Below are 11997 nucleotides of genomic sequence, written 5' to 3' on the forward strand. Positions count from 1 at the left end.
CCTCCTACAAGACCGGCATACAAGCGCTGGTTGCTTCGCGCCGAACGGTTGCTGGCGTTCCTCCCTTCCTGTACGGTGCGGTTCGGGTGTCCACCATGATTTCTTTTCCTCAAAAAGCGTTGCGTTCAAAGGGCAAGGCATCGCACCGAACGATGGCGTTCCTCCCTTCCTTTACGGTGCGGTTTGGGTGTCCACCGAGATGACAGAGAATTACTGCACCATTTCCTTTCCTCAAAAAGCGTCGCGTTCAAAGGGCAAGGCATCGCGCCGAACGGATGGTGGCGTTCCGTGGACTACCTGGCAGCGCTACAACACGCTGTCGAGTTCCACTCCTAAAGGCGGAGCTCAACCGTCATTAATTAGCAGTTATTAATAATTAATTAGTCACTATTTAGAAATTGTCATTACTTCGTCATTAATTATGTGTGATGTAATGCAGTGGTTATATCACCAGTGTCACATAGGCAAAGTGGTGCGGAAAACGCTTTCGTCCCTACGCACTTTAGACAATTTCGATCGCGCTGCATATACATTCGAAAAGACGCGGGTTCGATCCCGGCCGCGGCGGCTGGAATTTCTTTGGAGGAGAAATTCTAGAGGCCCGTGTACTGTGCGATGTCATTGCACGTTCAAGAACCCCAGGTGGTCGAAATTTCCGGAGCCCTCCACTACGGCGTCTCTCATATCCCCCCTACTCTTTAATTTGGCGATGCTCCATCTCCCGGACCAGTTGCAGGGTATTGACGGCATACGGCATGCGCTGTATGCCGATGATATCACGATCTGGGCCACAGAGGGAAACTTGGGGCGCATGGAGGAATGCCTGCAAACAGCCGCTCACGTAGTGGATCGCTACGCAGGGCACTGTGGTATCCAGTGCGCACCCAGCAAATCTGAATTTGTACACCTTAGGGCATCACCTAAGGACAATACCTAATTACATCTCTCCTTAACAAGTGGCCCCATACATGAGGCCAAAGAAATTCGAATACTCGGACTCTTCATCAATAGCCAAAGAAGAGTAGACACAACATTGCACAAGCTCCGCAAAATTGGAGACCAGGTGGGCCGTATGGTCCGTCGCGTCTCCAATAAGAGAGGTGGTTTGCGAAGCAAGGATGCAGTTCGGCTGGCCCATGCTTTCGTAATCAGCCGAATTCTCTATTCGGTCCCTTATCTACACTTGCGGAAGCACGACGAAGACAAAGTTGAGGTAATACTCCGTAAAATGATGAAGAGGGCACTTGACCTTCCTGTCTCCACCTCCAATGCGAGACTTCTTGCATTGGGAGTGGTGAACACCTTTCAGGAGCTCAAGGAAGCCCATCTCACAAATCAATACACGAGGCTAGCCCAAACGAAGTCGGGCCGGAACTTGCTAGCCCGGCTTCACATCCAACACGGTTTCCACATTCAGGAGCGGGTCCGAGTGCCCGAACTCTGGAGACGCGCCGTCAGAGTTCGACCCCTCCCCACTAAGATGGATAAGGAAGACCATAGTGGTCGTCGCCAGGCTAGGGCGGAAGCCTTAGCGCGCCACTATGGCAACAAGCAAGGTGTCTACTACGTAGATGTAGCCGGGCCGACCCACGGGGGGTGGTACACTGCCGCGGTCATACATCAAGAAATACAGGTGGATGGTCTGTCCTTTCAAGCCCCAGGCACAACACAAGCTGAAGAGGTTGCTATCGCCCTAGCTGCTTCTGATACCAAATCAAAACACATCATAACAGATTCGCGTTCGGCGTGTAAAAATTATGAGACTGGCTGGATAACTCCACTAGCTGAACGAATACTAAGGAACTGCAGCCGAGACACCGATCCTACTCCCCGCTGCATAGTTTGGACTCCGGGCCATCAGGGCCTAGCAGGAAACGAAGCTGCAGACGCGGCGGCCCGAGCACTCATTCACCGGGCGTTCCCATTGGCTCCTGAGCACCTGAAACCTGAAGGTGGCTCTTTACTCTCGTTCAAAGACATAACATCTTATTATAAGGATAGGCACCGCGTGTACCCAGCCCCTGCAAAGGGACTGGGGAAAGCAAACGAACGCGTTCTACTTAGACTATTCACTAATACAATGCTGTGCCCGGCAGTATTAAAACATTTCGATCCCGCGTTCACTGGCAGGTGCAAACACTGTGGCGGGGTGGCTGACACCTACCACATGGTTTGGGCTTGCCAGCGCAACTCAGCTCTCTCCCCCCACCCCAACCCTACCAGAGAGGAATGGGAGGCGGCCCTGCTTGGCTGCTCGGACCTTCAGGCCCAAAAGGCTTTGGTCAAGAGGGCTAAGCTGGCGGCTTCGACCAATGGGGTCCCGGAATAGGGACTCCACCCACTGCGGGGCTCTTTAAGAAAGCCTCACCTCTTTTATTAAATAAAGGCTTTTCATCATCATAGCCTTAGTCGCTTTGGGACGTAAAACCCCATGAACCAAACCATAAACCACATTCTTGTCAGGCCCGCGTCTCGTCGTGTCCGCTTACGCTTCGTGTTATGCCCGTAGACATTTCATGCTTACTCTACTCACGGTTACGGGAGAGGCAGAATTTTTTTTGTTCTATGTTTGTTTTAAGCTGGTTTCTTTCTGATTCCTAAAATATTCGGACGGCGCATAAGCTTTGCCTTTAAAGGCCTACTTGGCCGAAAGTTTACTTCGGCTAATTTTGCGCTCGATGTAGTGTGCACGTCATGAACAATAGTTCTATTTAATATTAGGGCTGTGAAGCGTCTAGAATTTTAGAAGCGTTCAAGAACCTCTGTAGCAGACGACGCAGTCCCCTAGCGGTTTGCTGGACAACTAACAAGCCTTACCGGAAATGACGCATAATTGAGACACCGGCATCGCCGGCTCGCGTTTCAGGCGTTCTGAAGTGAGCGTGCGCCCCTTGTAACTCTTCTTCTGGCGCGTTTCTGGCTGCTTTCACCGCGAAGCTCGATGGTCTCCGAGAAAAATAAACTGCTGGCGTCATGTCGACGAAGTGCGTGGCCACGGAAATGAACACGAGGAATGCGGAAAGCACCATAATTATATCTCTCGGCCACTGCCCTTCACCCCCGATCTTGAAAGCTAGTGTCAACTGTCTGAAGCTCAGGTTTTAACGTGAATTCCCCTCTCTTCAAAAAAGATAATGGTGGGTGACTGACGCTTCTGCCTCACGCTAACCTCTTTTGTGGGTTGGGGTTTGTCAATAGACCTGTCCCGGTCCAGATCATGCATCCGAGCACGTACGTGTTTCTGGCCCGATCGGCAAAGCATGCCACAAACCGAGAGGGTTATTATTCGGAGAAGAAAGGCTACGAGGCGTCTCTAATCAGGAGAATAAAGAGGACGGCGGACCACTCGTCACAAGCTAGCTTAGCCGGTTCAGATGCTAAAGTGGACGGCTTTGCTCATCGAGCAATGCCCTTTTGACGGCACGTTGTTTACACCAGGCAGGAGTCTAAGGAGAGGTCTGCTTCGTCTGAAAAGGAATCAACATATGCACGCGTTTATTGCAGGTACAGCTCTGCCCAATGCGCAATAATGCCGTCGTGTGTATCTGCTGCCTCGAAGATTCGCAGGCCGGGCTGAGAATCCTGAAAGGCCGCATGAGCGTTACTGAAAACGTCGAATTTCTTACTAAATCACGCCATTCATACTTGAGGTCCATTACAGGAAGCTTCAGCGTTACCATTCAAGGCGTGTCTCCAAGGCCTCATAGAACTGAACGCATGTTATGCGAATGATAATATTTTCAAAGGAAGACAACACGTAATTTTGATTATATGTTCTGCATTATTACTCAGTCGATACAGACACACTGCCTACGGTAATCTGGGCGGTGGGCGTATACGGTCGAGTGGGGTCCGACAACCGCGTCGTTCTGCCCAGCTGTGTGGTTTGAAAAGTTTAGAAAAACTTTTCCGTCCATGCAGTACACGGGCTTTAAGTGGTTCTAGGTAAATACAGTAATGAACGCAGCGCATAAGTTTTTGATGAGTTGAATCGGCATGCATTTCGCAACGCGCAGTGGCAATTGCCCGACCGAGGCGCGCAAAGATGAACCAGCCCACCATCGGCACCGTATTGATGCCACAGTCCTCGAAGAGAAAAATATATAGTTATTTTGCAACACAAATTTTGCTTCTGGCATATTCTTTCGCTTAACGCAGCGCTTAATGTTCTTGAGCTCCCTTTTTAGACATCCAGCAGTTTTTATTGATTTACCTCGCGTTCACAGCACCTGCTCCAAATTTCTATGCACAGGCAGGAATACCTTTCGACGGGAGAGACTAATTAGAAGGAAAAGAAAAAGGCAGGTCATTTTTTTTTTTAATGAAGATAACAACCATATTACACGCACAGCAGAGCGCGCATGCGCTGTTGACACGCTCACGTCCATTCAAAAAAGCCGACCTGGTAATACAAGCACGTCTTATACTTGGCCTCCATTTGAATATGATTCCTTCCTCCTCTATCTCCGAACTTTCCACAAGCTGTAATCGAATACTGCCAGGCAAACAACGCTCACTAGCATTGCGGCGCGATCGCCTTCGCTGAGGTTGAGCGAGTGAGTGAGTGAGTGAAAACTTTATTGTATCTTTCAAGGGATTCGTGGTTGTGAAGTCTCCGTCGTCTTCTCTGGCGCTGGCGACTTGAGGCTTCTCGTCAGCAAGGGTGGGCCCCTATTCCAAGGCTCCACTGAGTCGTGCTGCATCAGTCGCGTGCTGCACTAAGGCCCTTTGGGTCGCGAGCTCGCCGCTGGTGAGCCGACTCTCCCATTGCTCCGCACTCGGGTGTTCGTGTTGGTGGAATGCTTTGTTGCGTTCGCATTCCCACGTGATATGATAAAGTGTAGGTGTGGCATCGCACCAAGGGCAGGTGGCTCTGTATTGTGTCGGGAACATCTTATTAAGTATGTGTAGGTTAGGAAAGGAGTTGGTCTGTAATCTGCGCCAGCCGGTCGCTTCCTCCTTTGTTAGGGCTTTGTGTGGTGGTGGATATCTAATTCTAGCTCCCCTATGCAAGTGCAAGGTCTCTGCGTATCCCCCCTCGCAAGCCTGTAGGCGGAGCTCCGGAGCATTTGACTGCCCTGCTCGGAATGCGTTACCTCGAGCTAGGCTGTCTGCCCTTTCGTTCCCCCCTATGCCCGCGTGGCCCGGGATCCAGATTAGGTTATGCCTGGGTTTCTCCTCGGCGGAGGTTACCCCGATGAGTATTTTAAGGGCTGTTCTGCTGATCCTGCCCCTCGGGTAGTTCCTACACGTCTCCTTCGAGTCCGTCAGTATGTTGAGAGATCGGCCCATTCTGTAGCCTTCTGCTGCCGCCAGCGCAACGGCAATCTCTTCGGCCTCCGCTGTGCCGGCGACCTTTGCCGTGGCACACGTGATCATGTTTCCTTCCTTGTTTACCACTACCGTCGCGGCTACGCGTTCTCTCTCGCGCGGATATACGGCAGCGTCTGTGTATACGGTGTTGTCTAACTCGGCTAGCGTTCTCTCCACGTACTCGGCCCTCGCTTTTCGTCTGTTTTCGTGAAGATTGGGGTCCATGTTTTTCGGCAATGGTCCTAGGTTAATGGTTTTCCTAAGGTGGTCCGGTACGTCCGCGTATCTGTCTACCAGTCCGCTCGTGTCCCGACCCAACCTTCTTAGCAGCGCTCGTCCCGTGGGGGTGCCTCTGAGTCTCGTGGTTTGCGTTTCCAGCAGAGCTTCGGCAAGCTCGCTGAAGGTGTTGCTGATGCCTAGCTGGAGCAACTTTTCGTTCGATGTGTACTTGGGTAGGTGCAGAGCAGTCCTGTACGCCTTCTTGAGAATGATGTCGGCTTGCTCTCTTTCCGCCTTGGTCGTCGCGTGGTACGGCAGGGAGTACGTGACTCGGCTGACAATTAGGCTGTTAACTAGCTTGAGAGTGTCTTCTTCTCTCATTCCATATCTCTTTTGGGAGACTCTGATGATCATACGGCCCACCTGCTCTGCCGCCTTACTCAGCAGGCTGATGGTGTGGCTGCATTTCCGGCTTCCTTGCAACCACATGCCCAGGATCCTTATCATGTTCTTTTCCGGGATGTTGTGTCCCTCGAGTACGACCTCCAATGTCGCTTGGGTGGGATGCTTGCCGACCCTGAGGAGTTCCGACTTCTCCGTCGAGCATCTTAGGCCCCTCAACTCTGGTGTAAGTTTCTACGCAAGTTGCCGCTTCCTGTAGTTTTTCTTGCTTCTCCCCGAGTGATTCTTGGGTGACCCATCTCGTGATGTCGTCGGCGTACATCGCGTGTTGGATGCCCTGGATCTCCTTGAGGCGTCTTGAAAGTCCAATCATTGCCACGTTGTAGAGGACGGGCGATATGACGGATCCTTGGGGTGTGCCTTTGCACAGCGTGGGGAAGACGTCGCTTCTCAGCTCGCCCAGCCCCACGGTCGCTGTTCTGTCGCTCAGGAAGGCTCTGACGTAATCGTGCGTTCTATTCTCGCAGTTGGTGTTGTTGATGCCCTCCATGATGGCCGCGTGGCTTACGTTGTCGAAAGCCCCCTTTATGTCGAGGGCCATGACGACGTTTTCGCCCGCCTTCGGCATCGCCTCGAGCACTTCCTCCTTGAGTTGGAGCAGCACGTCTTGCGTAGAGAGGTTGGCTCTGAACCCGTACATGCTGTCCGGGTACCATTGTTCGTTTTCCAGGTGCGACTAGATTCTCTTCGTGATCACTTTCTCGTACAGCTTGCCCAGGCACGACGTTAGAGAGATCGGCCTGAGTTTCTCGATCTGGAGCTTCTTGCCTGGCTTCGGAATCATCACGACGACGGCGTGTTTCCACTCCGCCGGCACTCTTCCCTCTTGCCAGAACTTGTTGAGGTACGTCGTAAGCTGATCTATCGCCTCGTCACTGAGGTTCCTTATTAGCGAGTTCCGGATCTTGTCCGCCCCCGCCGCCGTGTTCTTCGTGGCCGATCTTATCGCCTCGACGACCTCCTCTCTCGTGATGGGTCGGTCCATGGCCGGGTTCTCCTCGCCACGGTATTCTTCTCGGTAGCTCTCGACCTGATCTTTGCCGTAGCACTTGATCCGGACCTCTTCGAGTAGTTGTTCGTCCGTGCCTTCGTAGTGGTGCACCAGCCTCTGTATCGACTTGCTGCCTTCGGATTTGTTTTTGCTCGGGTCCATGAGGGCCTTGAGGATCTGCCACGTTCTGGCTGCGCTGAAGGTGCCGTTCAGCGAGTTGCTGAATTGCTGCCACCACTGCCTGGCCAGCTGCATCGCGTACTGCTCCGTTTGCTTGGTTATATCGGCAATTTTCCTCTTTAGCTTCCTGTTGAGTTTTTGTCTCTTCCACCGCTTGGTGAGCCCGCGTCTCGCCTCCCATAGCTTGAGGAGCCGCTTGTCCACCTCCGGCGTTTGTTCCGTTCTGTCTACTTCTTTCGTGTATAGGTCTTGGATTCGTCTGAGTTGTTGGCTCCACTCTTCCGCAGAACCGATGTCGCCCTCGAGCTGCTTGCAGTGCGCTCTGAAGGCGTCCCAGTCCTGTCAGCCGAGCCGTGCCAATCTTCCTCCTGACGTTGTCCGCCACCGTGCGGATCCTTATTATGTGGTGGTCGCTTCCAAGGTTCTCGAGTAGGTTTTCCCACTCCGCTTGTTTGGCGCCCCTTATGAAGGTTATGTCGGGACTCGTGTCTGGACTGACGCTGTTCCTCTGCCTAGTCGGTTGATTCTCGTCGTTTAGCAGCTCGCATCCTACGTTCTCTGCCGCCGTGCAGATGCCGCGCCCCTTTTTGTCCTCTCTGTTATAGCCCGATCTCGGACTCTTGGCGTTAAAGTCGCCCGCTATGATTAAGGTGTTTTGTCCCGCCAACTTTTTCGCCTCCGCAAAGAGCCTAATAAAGTTCCCATTTGTTTGCTTGGGTGGGCTGTATAGATTTACGATATAGGTGCTTTTGGAATTTGTTTTCTTTTTCGGAATTATCTCTGTAATTACGTGTTCGACCTGGGTGTCCTCTATTTCTTTGTGTGCTATGGCTACTACTTGTTTGCTAATGAGGGTCGCAGTGCGACCGCTTTCCTGACACGTGTAGCCCCTGAGTGTTGGGGTGTTGTTTGTTTCTTGTAACATAATTACATCCGGTGGGGTTCCTCTGTTTTATATGAATTGCTGCAGGAGGCCTTGCTTACGCTTGTACCCCCTGCAGCTCCATTGCCAAAGTTCTAGTTGTTGGTGGCGTTCTGCGATGTTTTGTTATTGTTGTTTGTGTTGGGGGTCTCTGCGCCGAACCTGCGTTCGTTGAATAGTCTGTCTGGCGTCGTTGGTGGTTCTTTGCGTGGTCTGGTTTTTAACATAGGTTCTAAAGTTCTGTTCTTGCAGGGCAAACTTTTGTTGTGTCTGTTGCAGTTTACTTTGCATTTGCTGCATCTGTCCCTGTAGAGCCATTATGAAGTTTTTTATATCAATGGGGTTTCCCCCTTCGTGGTTTTGTTGCGCCATGTCCATCGCCTGAGGTGGTGGAGTCGGCGTTCTAGCCGGCGAATAACCCGCCCTCATTCCTTGTTTCTCTCTGATAATGTCATTTAGTTGTTTCTTTAGTTGCCTCGCTTCCTCGCGACTTTGCTCGAGTTCGCGCCTAAGGCTCGTAATCTCTTCTAATAGTTGTTTGTCTTGCGTGGTTTGTATGTTGTTAGTGTTAGAGTGCGGAGCAAAAAGTGATTTGGGAGGGCCGTGTCCCCAGCTCACCTTAACACCTCCGCCGCTCTTCTGTTGGCACGGCTGCTGCTTTTGCTGCGGCTGTTGCTTGCCGGCGTTGTCCAGGGGTGGGTAGGACCCGTCCCGGTTGGACCCTCGGCTCTGGCTCCGGCTGCTGCCGCGGCTGCTCCGGCCCGGGTCCTGGCTCTCGTCTCGGAACCATTTTGGTCTTCTTCCCCGGCTGCGGCCTCGGCTGCGCCGCTGCTGCTGCTGGGGTCCCCACCGCAGCTCGCTCGCTGACTTGTTGCAGTCTCTGTTTGCAGTCTCTCGTGCCCACCGCGTGGTCGCCGCCACACAGCAGGCACTTGGGTGTGCATTGGTGCCCTGCCGCCGGATTCTGGCATCCGCACTGCCTGCAGGTCCTGGTGTCCGGGTTCGGGCAGACGTCCATTCGGTGCCCCTGTTGGCCGCAGGCGTAGCACACCTGCCTCGTGGGCCGGTACGGGTAGCACCACATCTCCCCGCCGTAGTACAGCACCTGCTTCGGGAGAATGGGGCCGTCGAAGGTGATGACGGCCGTGCTGGATTTCCCGAGCATTCTGGCTGCCAGGATCTTCACGCCTTGCGTGCGGACTCTGAGGTTGGTCTTGAGTTCTTCCGGTGAGGTTCCCGGGTCCACGCCGTGGACGACCCCGCGCAGCGTTCCTTCCGGTGCTGCCACGTGTGCGTTGACGGCGTAGCTCTTGCCCCCGAAGCTCAGCTGCATGATGCGCCTAATCTTCTGGGCCGCTTCTTCGTTGTTGGTGCTGATGATGATGATGTTCGATCTGTTGCGCAGTCGGATGATGAGGTCCTCCGCCTTACATCCTTGTTCGGTAGCCGCGACTACCGCCCGCGCCACTTGGTGCGCCTGCAGGTTTTTAACAGCGAGTCCCCTCGCCCGAAGGACTATTTTAAGGTCGTCTCTGGGGAGCGGCGGTAGTCTCCGCCTCGGCGCTCCTACTCTCTGTGTCCTCTCCGGCGCAGCTGGCGTTCCATCTGTGACCTTCGCCGCGCCTAGGGAAGGCCCGCTCCCTAGGCTCGTTCCCGCCAAAACTTGCTGCTTGTTAGCGCTGCATTGGCGTCTCTTCTGCCTTCTCGACATGGCGATTTCCCAATCTGCGTCGGTTCCGCCATTGTTGCTTACTTGTGAGCGTTGCGTCGATGGGGTGCTGCTTCCTAGGGCTTGGCTACCCGCCGCCGCGGGTCCGCCTCGGACCTGTTGCTCGGGAGTCGCTTCGGTGGTGTTCTAGAGGTCTTCCTCCATGATTTCTTGCGAGTCGGCCGAAAATCTTGTCGGGCCTGTCGGGTCGCTTGCTCGGGACATCGCTCCGGGTCTTCTTTACCTCGGACCGAGGCCGGGGAGGCCGCGGAGCCCCGCTCTCTTGCTAAGCCTCGTTAGGCTTAACACCTGGTCGGCCACATGGAAAATTCAAATGCCGACAAAATCCAAAATATTCGAATCACCGGCTTGGATTTGGGGTCCTCGTGGTCCTCTTCACTGCCGGCGTCGATCCCAGCCAAAATTTTGGTGGTACAGTCGGGTTGAACGGGTCAAAAAGCCCAAAAACTGCGGAGCGCATGTGACACGCGTCCGCTCGCCTCGGATGCTTGCAAGAGCGAGGAGTTTTCTAGTCTACTATAGCAAATAAAACACGTTTAGAACTTTTCTTAGGGCGTTTCATCCGTTTTGAGATGTGTGTTTTCACATACAACCACTATTTATCGCACAAAGTGGTGCACGCGCAACCGGCACCAGCGCTTTGCTCAAGCCGCAACGAGCAGACGCTCCGAACCTGTCCGGACTCCAGTCTCAAACATGCGTCACTTCCGACGGGCGGCAATGGCGCCCGTTTTTCCAGTTTCGGTATTGAAAACTACGATTTTTGAGCGCCTTTGGCATCATAACTGCTTGAAACTGGAGCGTAATGTTTTGTGGGTCGCATAATACGGGGCTATACTATGAAAAAACAACGTTTTTACTGTTTGGAAAATTTCGGTCAAGAAGGCCTTTAATAGCGGAACGCGATAGCTTCTTGCAGCGCTGCTAGGGAGTCCACAGAACGCCATCGCCTGCTCGGCGCGACGCCTTGCTCGTTGGTAAATAAATTGGTTTGTGGCAAATTGGTTTTTGAGGAAAGGAAATGGCGCAGTATCTGTCTCGCATATCTCGGCGGACACCTGAACCGCGCCGTAAGGGAGGCAGGTAGGAGTGAAAGAAGAAAGAGAGAAAGAGGTGCCGTAGTGGAGGTCTCCGTAATAATTTCCACCACCTGGGGATCTTTAATGTGCACTGACATCGCACAGCACACGGGCGCCTCTTGCGTTTCGCCTCCATCGAAACGGAGCCGCCGCCGTCGGGTTCCAACCCTGGTACTCTGCCTCGGTAGACGTGCGCCTTGCCACTGAGCCACCGCGGCGGGGTTGCTCGCTGAACAAATGAAAATTGGTTTTTGTGACGCAGTTCATTGGCGCCCGTTTCTGCGTTTCGCGGCGTCTCCGTCGCCGTTGTTCCTTGTAACCAGCAGTGGACACCTTAATCGCCCTTTAAGCTGCGAAATCAATGTAGTGGGAGCATGGAAAGCTGAGGAAAGGCGCATGACTGCACTATTGGCAGAGTGGAAACCTGAATCGTGCTTTAAACTATGTGGCGATGTGCGCTGCGCAAGTTGGCGTTGACAACGTTGTGCCAGAAACGCTGCGCTCAAGCCAAAGGCGGTCGGCGTTCATTGTGTTCATTGGCGTTGACGTTTTACACTACAATAATTTTAAGGGAAGGAAGCCGCATAACTGACTCCCTGGCTCATTGGATGCCTCAATCATGCTTTAAGCTATGTGGCGATGTGCGCTGCATGCGTTGGCGTTGACAACGTTGTGACAGAAACGCGGCGCCGAAGCCATAGGCCAACGGCGTTCGTTGTGTTCATTAGCGTTGAGGTTCACAACTTTTTACTCTACGATAATTTTAGGGAAAAGAAGTGCGAATAACTGACTCCCTGGGTCAGTGGACACCTTAATTACGCTTATAGATACGTGGGCTGATGAGAGAGAGCTGTGGGCTGCATGCGTTAGCACTAATAACGGTGAGCCAACTCTCGCGATCAACTATTAACTGCCACCAGCGGTGTTGGCTTGGGGGTGGGGACTTTAATGTAGATATAAAGACAACCAGCAATTGCTTACCACTTATGCGGGAGAACATTCCGTCTCTCTCGCTCGTCACGCCTCCCATGGCTCTGCCAACCTCGCGAAATACTTGCATAGACCTCATCTTTGAGAACCAGGCATTGGTGGTGGTGGTGGT

General features: G+C 53.1%; 1 protein-coding gene and 1 pseudogene across 1 annotated transcript; both read right to left on the reverse strand.

The window, feature by feature from the left end:
* Positions 1-4612: 4612 nt before the first annotated feature.
* Positions 4613-5913, reverse strand: LOC149333884 (uncharacterized). Its single transcript, XM_089556130.1, has one exon. The coding sequence runs from the start codon at positions 5911-5913 to the stop codon at positions 4672-4674; it is 1242 nt and encodes a 413-aa protein (XP_089412256.1). The 3' UTR covers positions 4613-4671.
* Positions 5914-8182: 2269 nt separating this feature from the next.
* On the reverse strand, positions 8183-10020 carry LOC149333885 (uncharacterized; annotated as a pseudogene).
* Between the last annotated feature and the right edge of the window lie 1977 nt (positions 10021-11997).

This window comes from Amblyomma mixtum, chromosome 8, assembly GCF_055824585.1.
Source record: "Amblyomma mixtum isolate Tamu chromosome 8, ASM5582458v1, whole genome shotgun sequence".
Lineage (NCBI taxonomy): Eukaryota > Metazoa > Arthropoda > Arachnida > Ixodida > Ixodidae > Amblyomma > Amblyomma mixtum.